This window comes from Perognathus longimembris, chromosome 1 (assembly GCF_023159225.1).
Source record: "Perognathus longimembris pacificus isolate PPM17 chromosome 1, ASM2315922v1, whole genome shotgun sequence".
In the NCBI taxonomy this organism is placed as follows: Eukaryota; Metazoa; Chordata; class Mammalia; order Rodentia; family Heteromyidae; genus Perognathus; species Perognathus longimembris.
In genome coordinates this window covers 7,298,463-7,326,035 of record NC_063161.1, presented here as the reverse complement: position 1 = coordinate 7,326,035, position 27,573 = coordinate 7,298,463, and the positions used below count along the sequence as shown (strand labels likewise).

Here is a 27,573-nt window from a genome sequence, read left to right as displayed (position 1 = left end):
GGAGGCGGAGCCCCGGCTACACAGCAAAAACCCCGCCGAAATAAATAACCAGGGATCATAACTCAGGGTTTCTTTGCTTTCTCTTTTGGTTCCTGAACTGGGGCTTGAACTCAGGGCCTGGGCACTGTCCCTAATCTTTTGTGCTCACGGCTAGTGCTTTATCACTTAAACCACAGCTCCGCTTCCAGCTTTTTGGTGGTTAATTGGAGCTGAATCTCATGGACTTTCCTGCCCAGGACAGTTTTGAACCTCAATACTCAGATCTCAGGCGGGGGCTACAGTAGCTGGGATTACAGGTGCGAGCCACCAGGGCCCAGCTCTGTGACTCACTTTTGTAATCCTAGATGCTTGTGAGACAGACTGAGAGGATATTAGGGAGATTACCATTTGAGGCTGGCCTAGGAAAGCCATGAGACCACATCTCAATCAAGTGGGGCATGATAACCTGCGCACGCAGGGCAGCAGCTCAGGGCCCCACCCTACCCCAAACTCCAGAACCAATGGGCATAGAGGAGAGCATCTGTCTGGTACAGGTCCCGAGGTCAAACCTCAGTATCACCAAACTAAACCAAACCCCAAACAGGAAGCACGCGGCCAGATAATGGCACAGTAATGGACATATTAGCTTAGAAGCTGGCAAGACAAATGAGAACGTAGGGGCAAGGCTGAGGGCACCTTTATGAGAGCTGAAGGACTCCAGGGGTTACCTGCTCCCCTTCTTCAGAACCCCAGCTCCAGCAGTCTTTCCCAGAGTTCTGTGACTGTCACGAGGGTGAGACAGCCTAGATTCGAATCCTGGCTCTGCCACCAGAGCTGGGGCTACAGGCAAGTCATCGTGTCCCTGACGGCTTTGAGGGATTGTGAAGTCTGGGCTGTCCAGCACTTTCTCAGGGTGGGCCTGGCATGGGAATCACTGGAGCACGCTGATGTAGTCTTTTTCTTACCATGGCTGCTCCTGGCAAGACCTTCCAAGGGCTGGGAATATGGCCTAGTGGTAGAGTGTTTGCCTCGCATACATGAAGCCCTGGGTTCGATTCCTTGGCACCACCTATATAGAAAACGGCCAAAGGTGGTGCTGTGGCTCAAGTGGTAGAGCGCTAGTCCTGAGCAAAAAGAAGCTAGGGACAGTGCTCAGGCCCTAAGTTCAAGCCCCAGGACTGGCAAAAAAATAACAAGACCTTCCAGACCAGCTGGTGATACTCCTCGCCCAGGCAAAGAGGGAGACAGAGACTGCCACGTTACTTTATCCTTTTCTACTTTATTACTTCAAATTAACAACCACAATAAAGCTCAAAAAAGTCCAGTATTTACACAGGAAAAAAGTACAAAATTTCCCCCCAAAGTTCTTCAGTAATTTTTTTTTCAGTTTTTTAAATTACAAAGTAATAAAAAGCTTTGCTCTTTAATTTAAAAAAAAAAGAGGGAAAAATAAGGGAAAACAGAGGTAAATAAATTAAGAAATACACACACCGAGAAAACAAACAAAAATAAAATAAACAAAACCAGTTGTTAACTAGGAAGGCTATATCCAACACATAGTCCCAACCCCAGGCTCCCCCTCCGAAAGGCAGGGTCCAGGGAGAAGAGGCCCGGGGGGCTGGCAGGCCCCGGGGATAACTGGTACCCGGGAGCCAGAGGCTTTCCACAGACTCTGCCCAAAGACCAGGAATGGAAGATGGAGCTGCCACCGGTGGGCACTTGGGGGGCCGGCGGTGGCAAGGGCGCTCTGAACCCTGAGGGACGTGGAGGTCACTGTCCACCCCCCTCTCCTTTTCAGGGGATGCGAACAGAAACTTGGCTTGGCAGGTGAGACAGGGCACCTGCTCTGGGAAACACAGGACACACATAAACACACACACACACTCACACACAAACACACACACACACACACACACACACACAAAGGCATCATGGCCACCATCTTGCCACCCACCAAAGGTCTCCCCAGACAGGTGAAGCCCGAACGCTCAGGAGACACGGGGAAAGTAGAACAGGAAGTGGCCGCTGTCCTCTCCCGGGGAAGGGAGAGCCGACTCCGTGGATCCGAGGCTTATGGAACCCAGTAGGACTGGCCAAACCATCCCGGGCGTGAGCTCCTCTGGCCGCCTCCGTCGGCTGCACCGGCTCTCCAGCTAGGACAGGATTCCTCATGGCCAATGGCGGCAGTGCGGGAACACGTGGCTGGTGTGGGGCCTGGGCATCCTGTGGGCTCCTGTGGGCTGGCCTTCCCGGGGGGAGGGTTTGGCAGCCTGGAGGTTGGGGACAGCAGGCAGTTGCGGGGACAGGAGTCTTCAGGGCTAAGGACGACCCATCTTTTTGCCATTGGCAAAATAAACATCAAAGAAACAAAATCTATCGTCGGTTTTGTGCTGGGTTTTGAGTGGTTTGTTGTGTTTTTTTTCCACCTTTTTTTTTTGTTGTTTTGTTTTGTTTTTTAAAAGAAAATACAGTGAAGACACTAGAAGGGGAAAGAAAGAAGAGAGATTAGGCCCCTGGATCTAGGCACGGCCTTCGGGGTGAGAGTTGATACGGGAGAGCCCACTGAGGGTGGCGAGGGTGTGAACCTTGCGGAGGCCAAATCTTTGCCCGGAAGCAGCCTTGCGGGGCTCACCCAGGTCAGAGGCCTTACCGGCCTCCTAACCGGCCCTGTTCTAAACGCTTTGCAGGACTGAACTTGCTCAACAGTCCGGAGGCTGAAGTGGGCCTCGGAGAGAGAGCAGAACGAAGCCACCCAGGACCCCAGCTGAGCACAGGAAGCCTGGGCTGCAAGTCAGGTAGACTCCAAAGCGGTGTGTGTATGTGTGTTTCTTTGTTTTCTGCCAGTCCCGAGGCTTGAACTCAGGGCCTGACCATTGTCCCTGGCTTCCTTTTGCTCAAGGCTAGCACACGTGAGCCACAGCGCCACTTCTGGCTTTTTCTGTGTATGTGGTACTAGAACCCAGGGCTTCATGCTAGATAAGCACTCTACTACTGAGCCACATTCCCAGCCCCTGGGTTTCTTGATACTAGGGCTTGAACACTGTCCCTCACTTCTGGGTTTTTGGTGGTTAGTTGGTGGTAAGAGTCTCATGTCCAGGCTGGCTTTGAAGCCCAATCCTCATATCTCAGCCTTCTGAGTAGCTAGGATTACAGGAGTGAGTCACTGGTGCCCCACAACTCCGAAGTCTTCCTTGAGAAGCCTTGGTTTGGAGGTTCCTGGGTGCCCCCTGCCATGGCCTCATTGGGGGGGGGTTTCATGGCACACCCGCCAGGGCCTCCACCTCGTTCACACACACTGCATTCCCCGGGGGGCCCCTGGGGGCCCCAGCCATGCCAGGCGAGGCCTGCTCGTGCGGCAGAGTGGCAGACGGCACTCACCTAAGCAAACACTGGTCCGATGTGGCTCTCCTCACTTCCCGAGATGGTCAAATGGCACGCTTGTCTTCAGAGAGGGGGCAGAGGTGGGGGGTTAAGTGTTGGGCAAACCTCTCCCCCACTGTGGGGCTCCACCCCGCCCCTACCAGGTCTCTCATGCCAGGCGTAGGGGTTTGGGGACCCAGTGACCCTAAGGTGTCCCTGCTCTGAAGCCAGAGCACTCCCCGACCAGGAGGCCATGGAACCGCTCCAGGCTACCCGGGGCTCAGTGCAGGGGAGCTGCGCTGTTTCCAGCAAGCTCACTGGACCCTGGGATGAGGTGACGCCGAGTCTCTTGCTCCAGGGCGATCGGAGTTGGCGGGGAGGCTGGACTTGCCCCCGGGGCTCTAGCTCTGCCATGGCCCCGAGGGGGCTGGGGCGAAGGCGGCTCACCTGTGAGGCTGAAATCCGGGACACCTCTTGCCGCCCAGTGAGGTCTGACGAGGAGACGTTGGCCGGAGCGCCCCTGTGCAGCCTCATGCTCACCTTCCTCTCCCGGTCGGCCCGAGAGATCGCTCTGGGAGAAGTATTGCCTGGAGGGCGAGGAGGGGTGCGGAGAGCCTCTCAGTGTGGGCACCGGGGATCCCCAGCCCCCTCGGGTCCAGCCCACGGCCCCCGGCCCCTACTAACCAGCTTGCTGGATGCGGGAGCATGGGGTGGAAGCCACAGGCTCGGCCGCACTGCGGAGCCGGTTGGCAGTGGCCCCCGTGGGTGGGCCAGGGGGCAGGGCCCGGGTGGTAGACCCCCGCAGCTGCCCCATCCGCTCCTCTCGCTCGTGTTCTCGCCGCTCCCGGTCCACGTCCTCGGGGTTCCGGGCTGCACCCTACAAGGATGGCAGAGGAAAGTGGTCAGCTCTGTGGGGTGGGGGGTGGGGTGGGGGGGCGAGTGGAGAGCATCTCAAAACCCTCTGGTCCACCTCCATCAACAAAGCAAGAGCCCAGGACCCAGGCCCTGTTTAGAGCGGAGAAACAAAGCCAGACAGCACCCGAAGGGAGGCGAAGGCGCGGGGAGGAGCGGCAGAAGCTGCTGTCCCCAGGATGACTGAGGGCCTCCTTTGGTTCCTACAACCTGGCCCCCTATAACAAGAGCCCTGCACCCCTTGAGGGAAGGAATTCAGAGGCCTACCTAGCATTCAAGCAAGGGTTATCCGGAGAGGAAAGCACAGGCTTTTACAGCACGAGTTCAGGACAGGGCTGGGACTTGACCGACGGCCCCTGCCCCGGTACCCAGCCAGGGGCTCTGTGCACCCGGGGGAAATCCTTCCCAGACCCTGGCCCCGGCCATGCCTCCTGGCAAGCTTCAGCCGGGAGGTTGAGGGGATCCACACAGGTGCTGTGCGGCTTGGGACGGGAGCTGGGGGAGCCAGAGAAGAAGCTGGGCTGGATGCCCCAGGGAGGCAAGAGGCCCGGAAGGCAAGGCTGGCGAGGAAGGATGCTGAGCCCTGGGGCCCTCGATAGCCACTGCTGCCCCAGTGCAGGAGGAAGGGGAGAAAGGCCCGGGGAGGAGCGGGGCACAGAGCAGCACTTGCTGCATTTACCTAGCTGGTCCTGGGGCCGTCCACAGGGAAGGGCGGGGGGCTGGCATGAGGGGGGCCGGATCTGTGGAGGAGAGAGCTGTGGGCTGAGTGAGGGGTCTGATCATAGGCCACGAGGTGTGGGCCACCCCATCTTTCCCAGAAACCGGCTGAGAAAGCCCTGCTGCCCTAGAGGCATGGGTGAGGGCCTTTGGGTACCTCACATTGGTCGTGGCTAGGATTAGAATGGTTATTGAACCCTAGGAGCAACCAAGCCAGGCCAGGGGCAGTATTGCCTTCCTGGCCATCTGGCCTCTTTGTGGGGTCCATTCTGAAGCAGGTTTTGCACTCAGAAAGGGCAGGGCACAGGTGCCAACAACCTTACCCTTATCTGCTCTGGCTACACAGCCTCAAGACTAGTTAGAGAAGAGCTAGCGGTTTGAACCCAGGTCCAGCCACCTCGTTCTACTCTTGTCTTCACAGAACCCTTCCCAGTCATCCCAACTGGCCCACCAGACAGGCACGGGACCATCCGACCCTCATTTGCTCACTCACTGGCTGGCAGACTCAGCCAGAAGCACAGCCCAAGTGGAGACAAATGGCACCCACCCATGTTCCTGAGGTAAGGGCACACTGACCCAAGAAGGCAAAGAACCATTTCTCCTTGCAGGGAAACTGAGACTTGGTGAGGCTGTAGAGCCAGCAGCTGCACAACCGCAGCCCCCACCCTCGGCAGCCCTGCAGGCAGGAGGAAGAGAGCGATTCCCACCGGCTCAAGCCTCGCATCAAGAAACGCACACCAGGGAGCTTTTCCCCATCTTTATTGGCCCATAAGAAAAATGTCAAATCAAATCCGGTCATCTGGGTCTCTGGTGGAGTGGCGCCTCCTCCCGGCCCGCTGGGTGGACTGCGGAACCGTGGCCTGTGTTGAGAACGGTATCCCGGGGTTCAGGTACCCAGTGGTTCCGGTGCCCTGATGACACAGGAAGGCTACTGCAAGGTCCAGGTGAAGGTCAAGCTCCTTTGCAAAGTCCACAGTCCAAGATACACAATATGGCGTCGTCTGCTGCGAGGTACTAGTGATGGCTTCTTGCAGGGTGGGTGGCCTGGCGTGGCCTTGGAGAGACAGTTGCGTGACATTCCTCCTGAACATTCTGCAGATGCTCTTGTTGTTGGGGCTCGCCGGGGCAGGCGTGGATGTGGATGCCTTTCTTCTGCTTTGGGGTTCAGAATCCAAGGATCCCAGGGGAGGGGTGGTCCGAGTACCAGCAACCGAGAGGAGGAGGTGCACCTAGCCTGGCTTGTGCCGGCTGGTCTGGCGAGAGGCATCGTAAAATGAGGCATCCAGAGCAGCTGCCCACAGAACTTTCTGGGACGGCACATGTTCTGTCTTGCTGGGCGTAGCAGCCACCTGTGGCTGCAGCGAACTTGAAATGTGGCAAATGAAATGGCCTCATCTGCATGTATCTGAGTCAAGTTACAGCCTCGCGTCACGTGGTCAGAAACTTGTCTCTCACGGACCTCACGGGTCTCGGGAGTGCAAAATCGATTCTTGCCCTATCACTTTGGAAGGGCTAAGCCCGTCACAGAGTGGACCTTTTATATATAGCAAGCGCCCAGGCTCTTCCGCACGGGAAGGCGCCTCCCACCCTTACCCAGGAGGGCCGCAGAGGCCTTTCCCCAAGCTCCCTGGCCTGTGACACCCACTCCCTGCCTAGCCTTTGTCAACCTCTTTAAAAGAACAAGCCCGGTCCACCAACAGATCCAGAGGGAAGAGGAGCCCGACACCAGTGTGCCTATCTTGGCATCCAGGAGGACATGGGCCCGGTGCGGGGCAGGCAGGCCCAAGGCTGCCGTGAAAAGAGACGCACACCAGGGCGGAGAGCAGGGAGGGAGGCTTTAATGAGTTCAGGGTCGATACAGAGGCTGCCGACGAGGCCGGGTCCTGGTGCCTGTATCCACAGGACCCTTCCAGGCAAAGGCCACAATTCCTTCTTCAGGCGTGTCCTGACTCTCAGTAGCCGGTTCGTTCCCGAGAATCCCACGCAGGGCCTTTTCTTCTACATCCTCTCCACCGAATGGCTGTCTCTCGGGGGGGGCTGCTAGCCCCCCCATCCCAAGGGACGCCTGTTCGGGCCCATCCCCTGCTGCTTGCAAGCCTGGCCCCAATCCTCTCAGGCACACCTGGTGATGTCAGAACTGGGGCCCTGGAGTCCAGACCACAGGCCAGTAGTTTGGAGGGGGCAGCTCTTCCACCTCCTCCATCTCCTCCATGGGCCTATCTGAGGGGCCCTGGGTGCCCAGGGGTGCCGGGCACCTGGAAGGGACAGAGAGATCACAGCTGAAGCTCAGCTTCAGGCTTACTGGCCGAGCGGCGGTCTCGGAAGGGTCAAGCTTTGGTGGGTCCTTACCAGTAGGCGGGTGGGCACACGGGCCCGCCGCACGGCCAGGGATGGGGACGAGGTGGTGCAAGAGCGTCGCTGTCCCGGGGCCGAGCCTGGCTCGAGGAAGCCCCCTTTTCCAGAAGAGACGTGAAACAAGACATACGATTTCACGGGTTCCGGAGCTCCGGGAACGGCGGTCGAGCGTTTCTCCCCATCCCACCCCACCCTCCCCCACACCCCTTAAACGTGGGAGACAGAGCTACCCAGCAAGACCCAGGGTCCCATGACCAGGAAGAAAGAAGCCACCGTGAAAGGGTCCAGGCTAGCCAGGGGGGCCTGGGGGAAGGTGGTCGCCTGGCACGTGGAGAACAAGAGGAACAGGATGGTGCAGACAGCAATCAGGGCGGCAGAGGGGCCCGAGAGCGCCCCCCACGACCTGCCGCCACCAAGACCCCGGAAGGACCGGAAGCAGCAGGGCCAGGCCCTCCACGGCAACCAGCCCGGCCCCCGCCTCCCGCGACGGCACACCCCATCCACACAGATGCAGCTGGAGAGGGGGGCGCGCGGGACGCCGGCGAGGTCGCTGCGGCTCTGCAGCTCGTAGCTCCCGGCCGCGGGGAGCCCAGCCTGCCACCAGCCCGCCACGCCGGCACTAGCAGTCAGGGCCGTCCCCAGCCAGTCCCCCAAGCCCGCCTCGGCCTCCAGGTGACTCACAAATTTGAGCATGTTCCAGTCGAAGACGTAGTCGTAGGAGAAGCCCTGCCGGTGGAAGAGGTTGCGGAAGAGCTGGCGCAGGTAGGAGTAGTCAGGCTTGTCGTCGAACCGCAGCGAGCGGCAGAAGTTGAGGTATGTGGAGAACTCGGCTGGTGGGGGGGGGGGGTTCGAGAGGACAGAGGAGGCCACATGAGCCCAGCACACGCGGCTGCTCCCCCCGCCCCCCCCCCCCCGGCCACTGCCCCCACAGAGGCTTGGCACCCAGGAGGGCGGGACGAAGCCGGCAGCCCAGGCAGGGCAGAGCTGCTTCCAGCACTGGCTCTGCAGCACTCTGGTGAGCGACAGCTGTCACCACCGCAAAAGGTTCATCAGAGCCAGGTGCTGGCGGCTCACACCTGTAATCCCGGCTAGCCACTGCGGAGGAGGGGAGATCCGAGGACTGCAGCTCAAAGTCATCCTGGAGACTCATCTCCAATTAAACACTCCCCTCCCCGCCCCGCCCAAAAAAAAGCCAGCAGTGGAGCGGTGGTGCAAGTGGTAGAGGGCCAGCCTTGAGCAAAAAAGCTGAGCGGTAACTCACAGGCCTTGAGTTCAAGCCCCACCGGGACCAGCACACAGACACACCCAGAAAAGCTGATCTAAGCCCAACGCTGCGCAGGTGACCTAAGCCTTTTCAAGCAGTCTGGGCCAGAAGCTGGCCCCTCGGGGCACGGCAGGAGTGTGGACTGGGGACGGACAGCTGTTGTCTTAACAGCTAAGGCGCAGGGGGACCTCGGGGGTCCCCAGCACACTGTGCTGCGGCTTGGGGGAGCCTCATCCTGCCCCTCCCCGCCAGCTACTCACAGGGGTAGCCTTTGCAGAGGACCTCGATGGGTGTCGACATCTTCTTCTCGCTGATCCGCTCATACTTCTGGCGCTTGGTGGCAGCTTTGAGGCCCTGCCAGGGCAGGGAGCCCAGGTTGAAGTACATGAGCACGTAGCCCAGACTTTCCAGGTCGTCTCGACGGCTTTGCTCTGCGGAGCCAGAGGGGAGGGGTAGGTGAGGGGCCATGGCCACCCGGGGTCCCCAGCTCCTCGCTGGGCACCCACACCAGACAACCTCTTCCCCATGCCGCCGGCTCCCCACAGCCCCATTCTCCTCCTCCAGCGTTCCCAGGTTTTCCAAGTTCAGACGCTAGTTCACCAAACAAGGAGTGGGAACCGCTGACCCCTCGCCTGTCCAATGCCCCCCACCAGGGGAAGAGGGGGGCAAAAGCTGGGGCATGAGACTGGGCCGGGGTCAGGACGGGCCCAGATGTTCATTCGGCTGCATGCAGGCTCTTAAGCAGTCCATGTATGAAATCACAGTTGGGGAACCCTCATCACCCGTCAACGGGGCGGCCACGAGAACGAAGCGGGGCTGAGCACAAAGGCACGTGCAGCTTCGCTTAGGATGGGGAAGTTGGGGATCGATTCGACTTGGGGCCGTGGGGTGGGGGTGGGGCGTGGCCCTGTCTGAGGCTCCCTGGAAAGGCGTTAGGGCCTCCAAACCAAGCAGGGCCTGGGATGTTTGCTCCAGGCCGGGTTCACTCACCGATGCCCAGGTGGGTATTGATGGAGGCGTAGCGGGCAGTGCCGGTCAGGTTCTTGTTTTCCCGGTAGGGGATGTGCTGGTGGGTACGAGCGTCCCGGTACTTCTTGGCCAGGCCGAAGTCGATGATGTATACCAGGTTGCCTTTTTTCCCCAGGCCCATTAGAAAGTTGTCAGGCTTGACATCGCGGTGGATGAAGTTTTTGGAGTGGATGTACTCGATCCGGCTGATCTGGGTGGGGAGGGGGGACGAGGACGCACGTGTTCAATGGAAGGGCCCGCACCATGTGCTCTGGGCTGGCCTGGGGCTGAGGCTGGAGGAACGGGAAATGTGCACACGGCCCCTGCCCTGGCCAAGGACCGGGAAGGGTAACTTCAGAAGGTCAGGGAAGGCTTCCTGGGGGAAGTGACAGTGAAATGGAGTCTGGAAGAAGAGTTCACCCATGCGAACACAAACCCCGACGGAGGGCACGATGACAGCCAGACAGGGAGAGCGAACGAGGAAGAAAGTTGACATCAAGACTCCAAAGGAGGGCTGGGGATATGGCCTAGTGGCAAGAGTGCCTGCCTGGGATACACGAGGCCCTAGGTTCGATTCCCCAGCACCACATATACAGAAAACGGCCAGAAGCGGCGCTGTGGCTCAAGCGGCAGAGTGCTAGCCTTGAGCGGGAAGAAGCCAGGGACAGTGCTCAGGCCCTGAGTCCAAGGCCCAGGACTGGCCAAAAAAAAAAAAGACTCCAAAGGAAAGGTGAGAAATGTACTCAGGCCCCTATAGAACCCTGCATGGGGGCTGGGGATATGGCCTACTGGTAGAGTGCTTGCCTCATATACATGAAGCCCTGGGTTCAATTCCCCAGCACCACATATACAGAAAATGCCCAGAAGTGGCGCTGTGGCTCAAGTGGTAGAGTGCTAGCCTTGAGCAAAAAGAAGCCAGGGACAGTGCTCAGACCCTGAGTCCAAGGCCCAGGACTGGCCAAAAAAAAAGAGAAAGAGCCCTGCATGGTTCAACCCACACAGGAAGTGGAGAGCTTCTAAGAGACGGGGATAAGGAGAACCGGTGAAGTGGAAGGCTGGGAGCACCAAAGAAGTCTAAACCCAGAGAGACCAGAGATGGAACATGAAAGACAGGGCTCATCACCTTCCAAGAGGCACCGAAGTCAAGCAAACGCAGCCCCCTCTTGCTTTTCGGTAATTTTTTTTTTCTTCTTGGCAGTACTGAGATTTGAACTCAGGACCTCATGCTTGCTAGTCAGGCCATCATGATGCTGTATCATTTGAGCCATGCCTCCAGACCCTCTTTGTGTGTGTGTGTGTGTGTGTGTGTGTGTGTGTGTGTGTGTGTGTGTGTGTGTGTGTACTGGGGCTTGAACTCCAGGCCTGGTTCTTGTCCCTGAGCTTTTTTGCTCAAGGATGGTCTCTACCAATTAGAGCCATAACTCCACTGCTGCCAGCCTTTTGCTGGTTAATTTGAGATAAGAGTCTCTTTGATTTGTCTGTCCCAGTTGGCTTTAAAGCAAAATCTTCAGTTCTTGGTCTCCAGAGTAGCTAGGATTACAGGCATAAGCCACTGGTGCCCAGCACCAGATCCCCTTTAAGTGCTGATTTTCCCCACTAAACTCAAACACACACATTATGTCATGTGCTCTGGAGAGTCAGTTAACCCTACTCTGGTCCTCAGCTTTAGCAGGGCTGAATACCATCTCCTGGAGCTCCTCTCAGGGTTTCCCTGTGGGCATCTGATGACCTGCTCTGGACACACGTGGCCTGAATAGCTCAGGGTGTCCACAGACCAGGAGCACAACAAGCTGCACTGGCCACATCACACCCCAAAACTAGTTTATTGTGCGGTTGCCACGCACGGATGGAACCCAAGACCTCACCCGTTAAGTGCAGGGGCTTTGTTAGCCCAGCCTTCATCTTTTCTGTTTTGTTTTGCGCTGTTTTCTGAGACCTCTCACGAGGGAGCCTAGGCTGGCCTCAGTGTGGGTAGCTGGGATTCCGGGTGTGGCTGCCCAGCCCAGCCTGGTTTGTCTTTCTAACAAAGCCTTCCTCTGTGCACCAGGGCTGCAGAACCTAACACCTACTTTGGCCCAGGCACGGGGTGGCACCTCACTTAATCCCCAGATGAGCCTGGCAAAGAGGGGAGACTCACACCAGCTGATCGAGGCTCAGCGGCTTAACGACTCGCCTTGGGTCACCACAAGGGAAAAAGGCCCAGGCCCCGTGGCAGGAGGGAGGCGGGCTTGGCTGGTCTGCCGTTGGGCCTGGAATCTGCATTCTAAATAAACACCAGAGGATTTGGCCGCAGGGAACCAAGGTCCCCTGACCAGGGGCCAGGGCTGTCCTGCACCCCTCCCCCAGCACCCGGGGCAGGTTCAGAGGTGGGGCGGGGCGGCTGGCATCTGTGCCCTCAGGCAGGATGCGGGGGGAGGGGATAGGGGGGGGACTCACCATTTGGTCGGCCAGGAGCAGCACCGTCTTGAGGCTGAACTTGCGGGAGCAGAAGTTGAAGAGGTCCTCGAGGCTGGGCCCCAGCAGCTCCATGACCATCACGTTGTAGTCGCCCTCGGCCCCGCACCACTTGATGGACGGGATTCCCACTGCGGCGGCAGGGAAAGGGGGGCCGGGTGGTCACCACCTGTGCGGCCCCACCCCCACCCCCACCCCCACAGGACCCCAGGCTCACCTCCCCCCTGCATCATCTTGTAGAACTTGCTCTCGATGTGCAGCTGCGGGTGCTTGGTCTTCACACACTCCAGCTTGATGGCCACCTCTTCCCCAGAGGCGATGTTGGCACCTGCGAGGGCGAAGGACCGGGGTCACCGACCTCAGCCTGCTGTTTAGTGCCCCCTCGGCATGTCTGGGGCTCTCCAGAGGCTGTGGACAGGGCCGGTGGGAACAGCCCAGCCAGCCATCAAGGCACACAGGGAGGCCCCACCCAGGGACGGATCAGGAAGGTTCCGGAGCCTGGGCACCACCACCATCCGGCCCAGGACTCATCCTGGTGACAGATGCGGCCACAGTGGCTGAGGAGGGGAGTCAGGGGCCAGTGGGGAGGTGTACACTCTTGATGATACCAAGCTTCCCGCAGAAGGTTCTGGGAAGGTTGGACTCAATAACCAGCCCTGACCCCTATCAATGCTGACACCTTCGAAGATGGCCCTATCCCGCCTTTCTCACTGGAATACCCCTGTTACACGGGTGAGGAGACAGACACCCAGCCAGGAGATGCGTCTGGGGCACTCCTGAACTTGTGTGGACTCTAGAATGTGGGCACGAGGGTCCTGTCTGCACCTCTGCTTCTCCTCAACTCCTACGCTCACCTGAAGTCAGGACAGGTTCTACCAAAAAGCCTCCCACACACGGGGGCCCAGCTCTGGGACTGGGCCTCGGCCAGGGCTCAAGAAATCCTAGGAGGTGAGGCAGGGCGGGCCTCACCTATAATCTCAGCTACCTGGGAAGCAGAGATCAAAGGATTCTAGTGAAGGCCGCCTGGAGAAAAAAAGCTGGCAAGACTTGCCAGGAAGACTCAGCCACTGGGGAGGCTGAGATCTGAGGATCAAGGTTTTAAGCTAGTCCAGGCAGGAAATCTGAGACTCTTATCTCCAATGAACCAGCGAAAGAGCCACAAGTGGAGGTGCGGCTCTGGGTAGAGTGCTAGTCTTGAGCAAAGCAGCGAGAGTGCAAGGCCTTGAATTCAAGCCCCAGTGAGTGCTGTGTGCATGCACATGGGAACACACACACACACACACACACACACAATTAGCGAGACTATCCCCAAGAACAAGTGGGTGTGGTGGTGCGGGCTGAGCTGGGTGGAGGGGGTCCCTCATGGGGCCAGGAGTGAAGCTGGCCGTCTGCGGATAGCAGAGCACGGTCACGTGAGCATGGAGCAGATCCCAGGGCCAGGAGGCACAGTCATGGCAGACATCGGGAAAGCTGCACCTCCAACGAAGGAAGGATGTTGGGGTGAGGGATGGGACAAGACCAGCACTGGCCCAGGCCCGGGGAGCTCACACCACCACCTGCTCATCCCACAGCCAGGAGGAAAACCCAAGTGCAGGAAGAAAGGTTGTATGGAAGTTTTTGTTTTATTTTCTTTTTGCCAGTCCTGGGGCTTGAACTCAGGGCCTGGGCACTGTCCCTGGCTTCTTTTTGCTCAAGGCTAGCACTCTACCACTTGAGCCACACAGCACCACTTCTGGCCTTTTCTATATATGTGGTGCTGAGAAATCGAACCCAGGGCTTCATGCATGCCAAGGCAAGCGCTCTACCACTAAGCCACCTTCCCAGCCCCAGTTGTATGAATTTCTAAGAAGAGAAGCAGGCCATGACCCCTCCCAGTACATGTCTAGTAAAACTGGCTCTGGTGACCCATGCCTATAATCCTAGCTACTCAGGAGGCAGTTCACAGCCAGCCAGGGCATAAAAGTCCCTAGGAGACTCTTATCCCCAATTAACCGCTCAGAAACAGGAAGTGGCCCTGTGGATCTAAGTGGTAGAGCCAAAGCTTTGAGCAAGAGCTCAAGGACAGGAGCCAGGCCCTAAATTCAAGCCCCACAACTGACCAAAAACAAAACAAAACAAAAAAAGACACAAGAGTGCAGGGCTCCATTCTGAAAGTGTCCAGAACAGGCAGCTCGATAGACAGGAAGTGGAATGGTGGGGAAGGGAGGGGCGGCAGAGATGGCTGCCTGAAGGAACTTGGTTTCTTTCCAGAGGGCAGAGGACAGGTGTTAGGACCTGATGGGGTGCTGGCTGTACACATGGCAGCCCCACTTCTTCTTCTTTCCTCTTGTTCTCTTTCTGTCTCTCTCTCTCTCTCTCTGTTGATGCGGTCTTACTCACTATGAGGCCTAGGTAGGCCTTAACCCCTAGATCCTTTGGCCTTTGTCTCCTGAATGTTAGGATTCCAGGGGTGTACCACCACACAGGGTTTTGATCTGTACACCTTAAGATGCCTAACTTTATGTGTTGTGACTTTTACTTCAAAAGCTAGTGACAGACAGGTGAGAGCGCAGACCTGTTTGTCTCAATTTTAAAGCATGCCACACTGAATGCCACTTAGGGATACACACATAGGAAGGAACGCTCAACAAAAGGGAGTAACTTAAAATGTCAGCCAGTGGTTACTGGTGAAGGGGCAGCAAGGGACCCCAGGGGCTTTCAGCTGAGAGGCTCTGAGGTGTTTTAGAATGAGTTCTGCCTGTCACTCAATAGCCTCCCTCCCCTCCAAAAGGAAAAAGGTCAGACACAAAACCATTGTGTCAGCAGGTAGGAGAGACTCAACAGGAAGACTCAACAGGGTGAGGGATGGGAACAGACTTCCCAGAGAAAGATCATTAATATGGATGGCTTACTCATCCCAGAGGATGGGCAATCTCCTTAAGAGAAATGCGAATTAAATGATCCCTAAAGACTATGTTTCAGCTGGCTGTCAGAAGTCGCCAGACAAGATAGCATCTGCTCGCTGGCAGGGGGCAGTGGGAGGGTAAGGGGGTGACCAGCACCTCCATTTCCTGGGGGGTTAGTTGACACCCTGGCATGGTGCAAAGGAGCCTCACAGGGCTGTGCCTAAGACTATTGGGAACTGTGATGAACAGCTTGGAAAGGACCTCTCCCATGTCCAGCCTGGTCACTGGTTAAAGAACATTCTGTCCAGAAGACAGAATGTAAGGGATGAGGAGAGAACGGGGAAGGTTTTCTGCCTTTCTGCACACAAGTGGAACATGTATTCTGCAGTTGTCCTCTCTAAAAGAAACACAGGGTTCCCAGGGCAACACTTCCTGGACTCTTTGTTACATGTTGCAGGTTAAAGGTATAGCATCCTTAACACAGCTTACCCACCACTAGTGAGTATATTTACAATGTTGCAGAACAGTCACAAGACAAAGTTTACAATGTTTTCACCACCCTGCAAACATCCCTTGCCCTTTAGTTGTCACCCCTAAACTCTTTTTTTTTTTTTGGCCGGTCCTGGGCCTTGGACTCAGGACCTGAGCACTGTCCCTGGCTTCTTTTTGCTCAAGGCTAGCACTCTGCCACTTGAGCCACAGCGCCACTTCTGGCCGTTTCCTGTATACGTGGTGCTGGGGAATCGAACCCAGGGCTTCATGTATGGGAGGCAAGCACTCTTGCCACGAGGCCATATCCCCAGCCACCCCTAAACTCTTGCACCCACTAACCCACTCTTCTTCTGACACAGATCAGATGTGATCTTTTGTAATCTATTTTTTGGGGACAGGGTGAGGTTGGGAGAGCTGGTTCCCTGGCTTGAACTCAGGGCCTCATGCCTTCTCACTTAGCTGACTGCTTATGGCTGGTGCTCTATCATGTGAGACACAGCTTCAGCCTTGCTTTTTGCTGACTCTTTGAAGTTGGGGTCTCTCAGATTTTTCTGCCCAGGTTGGCTTTGAATGGGGATCCTCCAAGTCTTAGTCTGGCTAGCTAGGAGCCACTAGTGCTTGGCTGTTTCTTTTACTCAATACATTTTTTTGTGTTGATTTTGTGTGTGTGTGTGTGTGTGTGTGTTTGGTCATGATGGGATTTGAACTCAGGGCCTGGGTGCTGTCCCTGAGCTTTTTTGCTTAAGGCTAGTGTAGTGCTGCACCGCTTTAAGCCACAACACCACTTCCAGTTTTGTGCTTTTTTTGGGGGGGGGGGCTGGGCTTGAACTCTGAGCCTGGATGCTGTTTCTGAGCTTCTTTTGCTCAAGACTAGCACTCTACCACTAGAGCCACAGTGCCACTTCCAGCTTTTTCTATGACTAACTGGAGATAAGAGTCTCATAGACTTTCCTGCCTGGGCAGGCTTCTAACAGCAATCCTCAGATCTCAGCATCCTGAGCAGACAGTATTACAGGCATGAGCCTCGGGTACTCGCCTTATATATTATTCCCCCCCCCCTTTTTTTTTTCTTTTTGAGAGTACTGGGGACAGAACCTAGAACTTCACAGTTCCTGGGCAAGCCCTCTTCTATTGAGTTACAGCCTTAACTACCTTTCCCCTTGCCCCTTCTGGGTGCTGGTCCTGGGGCTTGAATTCAGGACCTTGAGCACTGTCCCTTCGCTTTTCTGCTCAAGGCCAGTGCTCTACCACTTGAGCCACTTTTCAGCATTTTGATGGTTAACTGGCGATAAGTCTCCGACATTCCCGCCTGGGGTTGACTTCAAACTGTGATCCTCAGATCTCAGCCTCCTGCGTAGCTGGGCACCTGGCCTTCGCTGCTTTTTTATTTTCATTTTGAGACGGGCTCTCATTGTGTTACAGTCTCCAAGTTGAGATCCTCCTGCCTCAGTGTCCAGCTAGCTGGAACTACAGACACATACCACCACACCCAGCTTTGTGTTTGAGTTACGAGCAATATAAAAGAAAAGGAGAATAAGTGACTAAATTCAGTGAGCAATGAGAGAGGCTGGAAAAGTGTTTCTGACACAACACTAGCACTCGGCAGGGCACACAGGTTTCTGAGGGGCTTTGAGGACACAGGGCGGCAGGGAAGTGGGGTGCCCTGGAGCCCGTCAGCATGCCCCTCTCAACGTGGGTGGGTATGGGAATGCAAGGGACCTAAGTATTCACTCTGGGGCCAAGCTGCTGGAGCCCAGGCCCTGCCTCTGCCACCTCCGAGCCAGGGAACCTCACCCCCTGGGCCGTGTACCCACTTGCAAGCCACTGGCAGGCTCGATCTAGCTCACTGGGCTGCTTTGTGGCACACAGCAATCGCTTCGCAACGGGAGGGGTTAAGAGCTACAGACGTGGACCGGCCTGGGAGGAGGAGGAGGAGGAGGACAGAGGCGGCAGCTGACCACATGGGAACAAAGGAGTCAGGAGTTAGTGACACGGGGTGGGGGTGGAGCCCGCTGCCAGGGTTCCTGGCCCAGGCCTGTGCCCCACACAAAGAGGTCATAGCCCGTGCAAAGGCCCAGCCCAGCAGGAGGGAGTGCCACTGACTGAGTGGTCCGGTGTGTGTGTGTGTGGGGGGGGTCCTAGGTGGCTGAAGACAACATGGAAAGAGGTGGACAGGGGAGAGGTGAATGAAGGGCCCTTTGGATGAGGGCCTGAGTCAGGTGTGGGTAACAGACAGGGCAGACATCTAGAGCCAGATACTCCTGTGGGAGCAGTCCGGGGCAGCACAGGGTCCTTGGGTGCCCCTTGACCTCGACCCAAAGGGCAGAGGAGATCCCCACATGGGGGCAGAGGATGCCATCGGAGCCACCCGGGGAAGGAGCTGAGGACCGGGGCCTTCCGCCGATGTGCGCGGGGCACAGGGACGGGGGAGGTGGAGGCAGGCAGAGCCCTTCGCTCCCGCGGGCCCAGGCTCCATCCTGCCAGCACTACAGCTGGCATCTCTCAACACATCCCCAAATGACCACACACCGAACAACGTCCCAGCGTCCTGAGCTGTTAGGCAAAGCCTTCGGGACCTGAGAGCCCTGGGAAACCGCCATGACGGCCTCAGGCTGCCATCAGGGCACCAGGCCTCCCCTCAGCTGAGGTCCAGAGAGGTTCCGGAGGGGCAGGCCGGGGTGGAGCAGAGCCAGGACTCAGCCCCCACGACCCCTGCCTCCTCCTCCATCCCTATTTCCTAGTCACAGGTGACACTGGGCGTGGAGGGGCTGAGCAGGAGCAGGGCTGCCCTGGAGCCAACTCCCTTTCCGAGGAAGCAGCCAAGGGCAACTGGCCTGGAGAAAGGTACCAGGGCAAGGGCTATGGCGGGGGGGGGGGGGGGGGGGGAGGGCGCGACCAGAGAGCCATGCGGACAGCTGCATGCTAGAGGGACCCCGGTGGGCAACACGGCCTCATTCAGGCAGAGCACACAGCCCCTCAGTGGGGGGACTGGCCCACCCCCAAAACAAAGAGAAGGGTAGGAGCCTGGCTGTCCCTGGAAGGGAAACAATGGGCAGGGAGGCAGTCAATCCACAGGGAGGGCCACGGCAGACACCTGCACAGACAAACGAGGGGACCTGGTGGGGCACAGGGTAAGGGATGAAGGCCACTCACCCCCCGCCCCCCCACCCCTCCGCCAAGGACCTCCGGAGTCAGGGCCTGGCTCCAGCACTGGTGAGAGTGACCAGAATGTGGCCGACACTCTGAACACGCCAGGGAGCCCACTGGGGAAGCCCCCACAATCACCCCCACTGTCCCAAAGCCGAAAGACAGGAGGCCAGGCTGGTGCGTAAGAGCCCCAACCCCTGCATCCCAGTGAAAGCTACGCAAGGGGAAAACTGGCTCCATCCCCACAGGGGCCCAAGATCCCTGGGAAGCGGCAGGGCCCAAAGGAGCCCAAGGGCAGGAGCACAAAATGCCTCTACTGGGCCTGGCAGGTGTTTTACACTGCAGAGTCCCACTGCTCCTCACAACACCACCTTCCAGTGGGGAAGTTGAGGCTGGCAAAGGCCATCGCGGGCTCCAGGACACAGAACTAGCAGGGAGAAATCAATTTACTCCAGGACAGTCACAAAAAGGAGTCAATACAGTCCTAGACTTAATAAGCAAGATGACTACATGGGAGACAGGAAGTTCCACCCCCAGGGAGGGACACCAGGGACAGTGGCTCTCCTGAGTGACAGGGGCTCTGCCTCCTGTGGACTTCCATGGCCCTTCTGCAAAAACAGGGCCAAGACTGGGAGCCGTCTGGGGCATCAGGGGCCTGTCTGTGCTAAGGAATGTCAAGAGCTGCCTTTGGCGCCCTTTAGTTCCAAACCCGGGAGACTCAACTAGGGGCTCTTTACACCACCCACAGTGTCAAACAGGAGACTCACTAAGACGCAAGGCAAGCGACTTCTCCCAGACCACACAGCAAATGAAGATAAGACTGGGAACCTCAACCCTGCCCAGTCCCCACGATCCAACCTCCTGTCATCTTAGCGAGGCTTATTCTTTCATTAACAAGCCCTTGTTGGACACACCCTTTGGACAGCCACATGCCGGGCCTTGGTTGGGGCACAGCTACAACCTCACCCCTCCTCTTGAGAGGAGCTTGAAGAAGGACAGAACTTCCTGATTCTACCCAAGCTGGCCTTGAACTCCCGAGCTCAAGTGATCCTCCAGAGATGTACACCATTGCCCTGGGCTAAATCATCCCCACCTACACACAGGCCTTCCCTCTTTCTGCTGCCACCCTTGTTTCCAGGGGAGAGTAGCCTGCGGTGCCCACAGTGAACAGCATCGGCGGCTGCCCCTTCTTGGCTTAGAAAATGGATTCCTGTGGGCTGTCTTCTAACAGTGCTTGATCAGTTAGGCAGTGTCAACACATAAACTTTGCAGATAGGGGCACTTAAGTCACAAAGCAAGGTCCAGACCTCAGGCCTGTCCTCTATACACTTGCTTAACAGAGCTGTGGTGGACAGGACTTGGCTAGTGTTCCAGTAATAACCATGGCAGGTCACCTTTACCGGCTGTACCACCAACAACCTCTCCAGGCCAGCCCTGAGGGAGACCTGGCAGGTTTAGGGCTAGAAGATCCGGTGTGTCCCTCTCTGTTGCCCTGAGGCTCCCAGAGTAAGATCTGACAGGCCAATGGAATAGGGACCCTCAGTACTAGTGCAGAGAAAGAAAGCCTTGCAGTCTGAATTAATGAAACGCACACGGACTTGTCCCTTTTCGCTGCCCAGGACAGAAGTGGCTCAGGCCTGCTTCTGAGGGCAGAGACAAGACCCCTGATAAGCCCTCCATTAGGGGACTTCGCCACCATGCCCTTCACAGCGCTAGGCCGCCTCCCATCGACAATTACCAAGCTAAAACTTCTCCATGCAGACCAGCAATTGCAAAGGAAGCCGTGACTCAAGACCATACCCCCCACAGGCTACAACAGTGGCATCCAGCAGCAGAAGCCTCGTGTCTCCCAGGCCAGAGGGCTGAGAGGGCAACATCAGAAACTCAGACTTCTAACAGGAAGCACTTCCGGAGAGAGCAGCTCCCTGGAGGGGGAGACCCCTCCCCTGCGTCTTTCTACCGCCTGCCTGGGCTGCATCCCAGCAGGCGGGATCACAGGGAGGGAGCTAGGCCCTCTTCCACCAAGCACCTTTCTCCTGGGATGCCAGAGACAGGGGTGCCAACCTTGCCTGCGCTTCCCACACCCAGCTGGAGACCCAGGTCAGCCACAGCTGGAAATCAGAGCTAAAAATACACTATGCCCAGCAGGCAAAGCCGGAGCCCCGCCCACCCAGCTGTGAAGGGGAGTCCCCCACCCTGTTGTCCCCTCTAGCTGAGGCTTCTTTCCCCATCTGCCAAGTCATGCCACCACGGGCCACTGGGGTTCTGGCTTCAGACCTGGACTGCGCTTTCCTTCCTCTCCCCCCCCCCTCCTCCTCCTCCCCCTCCCTCCCAGGACTGCCCCAGGGTTCCCGTGGCCACCAGGAACGCTTACCTAGGTAGATGTCTCCGAAGGACCCACTGCCGATCTTGCGCCCCAGGCGGTATTTATTCCCCACACGCAGCTCCATGATTCACCCTCGCTGCAGACAGAAGCAGAGTCAGGGGGGGTAAGAGAACTGGGAGCTGCTGAGGGGACCCCTCTATTCCCTCACGTAGGGCCAGACAAAACTACAAAGGCCGGACAGACTCCTCCCACCCGCCATCCAGGAAGCACCGGGCCCTCCCTTCTCGCTTGAGGGCACCAGGTGTAACCAGGTAGCTCTTGAGGTGGAACAGCTGAGGCAGGTTTCGAACCAGGTTTCAGCCCAGCCTGAAATTAGGAGCCAAGAAGACCCTGGAGGAAACAGCCCAGGGGATTTCTTCAGGGAACACTCACTCCGGAACTCCCCCTAAGAGAAGGAGGCTTTGAGAGAGCAAGGCTGATCACAAGGGGCTGCAGCCCAGAAAGGGAAACCAAGGACAAAGAGGGAAACAGGGATGAAGAGGAGAGCGGGGAACAGAGGGCCTGATGACTCCTGCCTCCGCCTTCCTCAAAAAGTCAGACCCCAGTCTTCTCCAGACTCTCAGGAGGGCTTAGACATCCCCAGAGAAGGACCTGGCCCTGAGGGTCGCCTACCGTGGTAACCACCAGTAAGGACCCATCTCCAAGGACAGATTGAAGGTGGGGGGGGGGGGCTCCCAAAGGTGCTGCTCAGTGGCCTTTGGGCCTCTGAATCGACAGTGGCTTCCCCCTCCCTGGCGTAGTACACAGAACTGGGCCAGGGACTCCACAGCCCAGCATGCTCTGTAGGAAGGGATCGCACTCCCTTTGGGGAGTCTCAGGAAAGGGATCTTCCAGTGGTCTCCTCTAGACTGCTCAGGACAGTGAGAACTTCTTTCGGGCCTGGCTGCACATTTGTTTTTGGGTTTCTGTGGGTGGACTTTGGGGGATGGCTTCCTTCAAGCCTGGGGGGGGGGGGCGGGTGTAACAGGGTCTCTTGCAAGGGCCATGTGCAGAAAGTGGGCCCAGCCAGCTTTGCAGCCACCCGTCCCAGTGGGGCAGGAGCGGCTCCGATTTGAACAGCTTCCCTCCTCCCTGCAGCCCGCACACCCGGCCCACCCTGGGGCGGAGAGGTGTGGACACTTCTGCTCCAGGCCAGCAAACGAGGAGGAGACGCTGAGGCCGGGCAAGTTTGGGCTGCGGGTGGGGGGAGGGGGACAGGAAACAGGCACTGGAAACCAGAGAGAGGAAGCGATCCTGGACTTCACTGCACAAGGGCAGTTTAAGCGACCTGGAGGGAGGGACTACTACCTTTTCAGGTAGAAACTCGGGCCCCGAGAAGCCTTGCCACTGGCCTGGCGCCCACCAGCCGCCATGCTCACCCTCAGACTGGACTTCTCTTATGCAAAACAAGAAGGTGGCCGGCAGCTGTGCTGGCATGGAGGGACTGCCCTTTCCCCATGCCAAGGGCTAACCCAGGCCTGGCTAGAGAGCTGGGAGGGATCTACTGCACTCAGGGCCGAGCTCCTGGTCCTGGCAGAGCCAGGGAGCCACAGCACCGGCCCAGGAGACATCTAGCAACGCACCAGCTTTTGGAAGAGCCACTACAGGCCTTTCCACAGCCACGAGGAAGCAGCCCCCACCCCCCCACTCCTCCATGTCACCCAAACTCTGGACATCGCATGCAGACTTTCTGCCCACATGCCAGGCCTGGCCCAGTTGAGGTGGCCTGGCTGCCAGCAACAAGACTCGACATTTACAGGAAACCCACACGCCACGCACCCCAGGTCCACACACGCACACACGCACGCACAGAGCAACTTCCCAGGTGTGCCTGGCCAAGAACATAATGGAGAGCAGCATGCACAGTGAGACCCGCTAGTTTGGGGGGGGGGCAGTTTGGAGAGGTCACATACACACACACACACACACACGCACGCATGCACACACACACACACACCAGCCTGGTTCCCACCACACCAAGGCAGAGACCACACATGGCAGCCAGGGAAAGCCGCAGGTTAGGAAAAGGAACATAAATACTCAGGCATCCTATATTACATAAATACCCACGCCGGGTTATATAAATACCCATGCCCTCTGTCTGGGTGTCTTACATAAATATACTGCACATGACCCCCCCCCCAGCCCCTTTCCTACCAGGCTGTCTGCAGAGAAGAGGAAGGGGGGGGGTTGCAAGCAGCCATCAGCTTTGCAGGACCCCCCCTATATAACTGCTCTGTCAGTCACAAAGTCTCCCAGGGTCTTCCCATGGGGGGGGGAGGGGGAGGGCTTGGTCTCTAGGGAGAGACTACAGACTGTCCCAGCACCCATTCCTCCCAGGATCCCCCCCAGAGGGGAAAGGAACATGTTCATCCAGAAGGAGAGCAGCTCTCCCAGCCTTGGGCTGTTTCTCCCACGGGGGTGGGAGTATAAGGTGGGGAGGGAGGGAGGAGATAAACAAAGTTATTTTTTTTTAAAGGCAGACAAGAGTATTTAGGAGTTCCAAATGGTTAGGAAAATGAAACACACTGCCAACCAGTACTGCACACGGGCAGGGATTTTCGTGTATTTTTTTTTTAACTTCCCGGTGCCACCCCTCTCCCTCTCCCCCACGGGCCAAGACCCTTTGTCAATCAATGGACAGGTTATTTAAAAATAAAAATTAAAGGGACATCGTATTCCAGAAGGCAAAAGGAAAAAACCCAAACACAGAGACCGGAGTGGAAGCAACTTAACTTAGATAACGTCTCCTTTCCCCATCTCCTCCCTGGGGGAGGATGTGCCTTCTAGAAAGAAATTATATCTGAAAACTCGGGGCAAAGTCGAGGAGGGGGCGCCCGGCCTCCCCGGAGCCGGGCGTCGGGAGTTGGGCGTCCTCCAGAGCTCGGCGGCCTCCAGGCACCGACCGTGTGGTTTCCCGGAGACTCGGCGAGCTCGGCGCTCTCTCGCCCCTACCGAAATGGGGTAAATAACCCCCTCCCTCCCTCTCTCTCCACAAAGGAAAACAAAGCCCGGAGGCCCCGGGGCCCACGCACCCCATCACCCCGGGACCCCCCTCGCGCGCGCGCGCGCGCGCCCCGATCCCGCACCCTGCGCCAGGGCGTGCGGCCCCGCGCGGTCCGAGGCACCCCAACCCGGGCCGGCCCCGGGAGAAGGGGCGCTGCGGATCATCCGCGGAGGAGACCCGGGGCAGCCCCGGGGCCGAGCGCGCGGAGCCGGGGAGCCGGTGCCCCGGCCGCAGGCCTCCCCGCCCCCCCCCCCACTCCCTCCCCACCCCGCGCCGGCCGCCCCTCCCCTGGCGTCCCCAAAGCACAGCCCGGCGGGGCGGGGCGGGGTGGGGAGGGGGCGCCCGGAGCACCCGGCCGGGGTCCGGCCGGGAGCGGGGGTGGGGGCGCCCCGGGGACCCCGCGGCCCGGCGGCCCCCTCCTCCCGGTCCCCGCCGCGCCTTTGTCCTCGCGGGCGGCGCCCGGCCGCCCTCCCGCGCCCCCCGCGCCCCCCCCGCCCGCGCCCGCAAAAACAAAGGAGCGGGGGGGGGGGTCCCCGCTTCCCCTCCGGCCTGCGCCCCTCCGCCGGCCCGCGGGACCCCCAATATTTACCCCGCCGGGAAGGCGCCGGTGTCGGGCCGCGGCTGGGGGCGCTGCCGCAGGCGGGGGCGGCCCGCCCGGGCGGATGCCGGAGGATTCGCCGAGCCGCCCGCCCGCCCGGCGCGCCCGCCTCTCGGGGCCCAGCCGCCGCCGCCGCCGCCGCCGCCGCCCAGCGCCGCTCCGCTCGCTCGCTCGCTCGCTCCGCCCGGCCGGGCTCCGCTCGGGCTCTGCCGCCGCCGCCGCCGCCGCCGCCTCCCGGCCGCCCGCCGCCCCCGCCGCCGGCTCGCGCGCGTCCGCCCCGCGCGCGCCCGCCGCTCCCATTGAGCCCCGGGCCCGCCCGCTGATGTCATCCCCGGCCCCGCCGCCGCCCCGGAGGATTTAAAGGGCCAGCGCCCCGCGCGCCCGGGGAGGCTGGGCGAGTGTGGGGAGGGGGGCGGCGGGGAGAAGGGGTTCCGCGGCCGAGATCGCCGTGCCCCGAGTCCCCCGCGCGCGACGCCGACCGACACCCGGAGACTGGCTGGAGAAGGGTGGGGGGCGCTGGCTGGGATGGAGGGCGCACTAAAGCCGGGGTCGCCTGCCCGCGCGGCACCCCCCCCTCCCCGGGACTCCTTGCCAGCCAAAGCCGCCGACTGGTGGGGTGGGGGGTGGGGGTTGGCCTAGAGGTGGATTTGCCCCGCACCCGCAGAGAATGGGGGGCTGGAGATGGAGGGGGCGTGGACAAAGGCCCAGCACTCCCTTGCTCTCCACCCATCAAAGGCCGAAGACCCGGTTCTCCCTGCCCACCCCCTGCAGTTCAGCTCGGGGGGGGGGGGGTGCCAAGCGCGCGGAGCAGGCCCTCAGACCCTCCCCTCACCCACGCGTGAGACCCCACACTGCCATGGGATGAACTGGCTTCCCCGCCCCACTGCACCTTCAGCCAGGCCCAGTGACAGCTGGGGTGGGGGGGTGCCCCCCCACCACTGCCAATGGGGAAGGCCCTGACCCTCCCGGGGGCGGGGGGGTCACGGGGAAGAGGTCGCTGAGGCTTCCCAGTGGCTCCCAGAGTGGGGGGGGCGGGGAGCAGGTGCCAGCCCAGCGCAGGGTTATTAAAAGGATGATAGCTACGCTGTGCCATGCCAAGCTTCCCGCGATGACACACCTACGTTCTGACACACACACACACACTTTTGACGGGGGATACGCGAAATGTCAGAAACACACCGCATCTGATCGCGAAGCATGTGTTCCGGCGGGAAGAGTCACTTCCATAATGACCACATCTTCTTCCCTCAAGCCGTGAGTCACATGCTGGCCAAACTGGTGTGTGTGGTGTGCTGGTCCCTTCTCCGGGCAGGAGACTGCTGGCTGGGAGTAGGTGGAGGGGGGCGGGGGGGGGGGGGGGAGCTGCCCAGAACACAACAGCAAGACAACCCTGTTCTTCCAGTGGTCTCTTGGGTTTCTGAGCCAAAGAGCCCCTTGGAAAGAGCTGGAGAATGAGGGGGATGCTTTCTTGAAAAGACACCTTGGCAGTGGAGACCTACCACCTCCCTCAGAGGAAGGGAGTCACCTGCCCCGTGGTAGGCTTGGCTTGGCCTACATGGTTGGGGTTTTTTTTGGTGTTCTTGTTGTTGTTTTGTTTTGTGAATGGATTCCCAGTTGGTAGATTTCCTGTTACAGGCCCATATACCTGACTTCTCTTGAAGACCTGACAACTCTGGGCTCACGTTCTCACCAGGCCCTAGCTCCAGGCAGCGTGTCTGGGCAGCACCCATGTAGTCAGAGTCCAAAGTTCCTTCTGTGTCCCCTCACCAGCCCAGAAGGTTGCCCTGATACTTCTGAGCGGGGGGGGGGGGGGGTGTGTGTGAACATGCACACCCTGTGTCTTGCTGTCCTCGACACATCCAACTCTCCAACCCGAGCCCTGAAGCCCCCAAGCTGTGCTCTCTCTTCTGCAGCATCTACCAAGCGCTAGTGCCTGCAGAGGTAGCTGCCTGACCTGATCCTCTCAAACCACAAAGGAAGCTGGGTGCTGACGGCTCACCCCCCCCCCCCCCCCCCGATCGTCCTCACTGCTCAGGAGACTGAGATCTGAGGATCACAGTTGAAAACTAGCCCGGGCAGCAAAGTACATGAGACACCTTCAGTCATCTAGCACAAAGTCAGAAGGGAAGATTGTGGCTCAAGTGGTTGAATGCCAGGCTTGAGAAAAAAATAATAATAATAAAAACAAGTGAGAGTAAGAAGCCCTGAGCTGAAGCCTCCTTCACACACACACACACACACACACACACACACACACACTGCATGAACGGGACATTCCATCCTTGGTTTTCAGAAGGTGGGTAGAGGCCCCTAAGCACTTGCTGAAGGGCGCAGATAGAGCCCCTCCCATCCCCGTGACAGGAACCCACTCACAAGCCTATAGGAACAAAATCTGTCTGCCAATGGCCTAGCTTCCACTCACCTGCCCCCCTCCCCCAGCCAGGACTGGTGGCCACGCCTCCCACCAGCTGGCCATACTCGCAGCCCAGTCAGAAGACTGGGTAAGTCTCCCAGCCCCCCAAGTCCTCAGAGCTCATGCTCCTCTCCACTGTCTGCTTGGGGGGGGGGGGCTCCAGGCATCTGGATCCCCACCCATGGGGCTGCCACATCCCTCCCCACGCCCTCCCTGGGAGGGATGCTTGCCACCCACTGCTGCCCGACAAGCTGCAGTGGGCCCCAGTCCTCTTCCTTCCTACTCCCCCACAAGTCCAAACTGTGACTCCTTCAAAAGGCTTCCCAGCGAAGAAGCTCGAAGGGGAAACAGACATGACGCAAACATCACCAAGTAGAGGCGGTGGCGCCTGAGCAGAAAAGTCTTCCTGCCCTCATTCTGCAGCCAAGGGCTGCCTTTGGGATTTGAGATGGCTCCCAAAGACCCCGCTGGGCCCGGTGCCCCTGGCTGTCATCCTAGCTGCTCAAGAGGCTGACATAGGAGGATCTTGGTTCAAAACCAACCCTGGTCAGGAAAGTCCTTAGAGATGAGAATCTCTAACTACTAAAAAAGCTGGAAGTGGAGCTGTGACTCAAATG

General features: G+C 58.7%; 1 protein-coding gene across 3 annotated transcripts; it reads right to left on the bottom strand.

The window, feature by feature from the left end:
* Positions 1 to 1,240: 1,240 nt before the first annotated feature.
* On the bottom strand, positions 1,241 to 24,619 carry Csnk1e (casein kinase 1 epsilon). 3 transcript variants are annotated; one of them, XM_048355472.1, is made up of 12 exons: positions 24,535 to 24,619; positions 20,948 to 21,035; positions 12,267 to 12,377; positions 12,032 to 12,180; positions 9,578 to 9,806; positions 8,848 to 9,018; positions 8,005 to 8,153; positions 4,931 to 4,991; positions 4,024 to 4,216; positions 3,787 to 3,926; positions 3,358 to 3,421; positions 1,241 to 2,458 (listed from the first exon to the last, which is right to left on the bottom strand). In XM_048355472.1, exons 2-11 carry the CDS (start codon positions 21,021 to 21,023, stop codon positions 3,405 to 3,407), a joined length of 1,296 nt encoding a protein of 431 aa, XP_048211429.1. In that variant the 5' UTR covers positions 21,024 to 21,035; positions 24,535 to 24,619; the 3' UTR covers positions 1,241 to 2,458; positions 3,358 to 3,404. The 3 variants fall into 3 exon arrangements, with proteins under 3 accessions (XP_048211429.1, XP_048211437.1, XP_048211421.1); XM_048355480.1 differs by lacking the exon at positions 4,931 to 4,991; XM_048355464.1 differs by lacking the exons at positions 1,241 to 2,458; positions 3,358 to 3,421; positions 3,787 to 3,926; positions 4,024 to 4,216 and having other exon boundaries at positions 4,407 to 4,991.
* Positions 24,620 to 27,573: the final 2,954 nt, after the last annotated feature.

Coding starts and splice junctions, on each gene's coding strand:
- Csnk1e (XM_048355464.1), bottom strand. CDS start 21,023: ATGGAGCTGCGTGTGGGGAATAAATACCGCCTGGGGCGCAAGATCGGC. Junction 9,807..12,031: donor TGCTCCTGGCCGACCAAATG/GTGAGTCCCCCC, acceptor CTCCCCACCCAG/ATCAGCCGGATCGAGTACAT. Junction 9,019..9,577: donor CAATACCCACCTGGGCATCG/GTGAGTGAACCC, acceptor CTGGCTCCGCAG/AGCAAAGCCGTCGAGACGAC.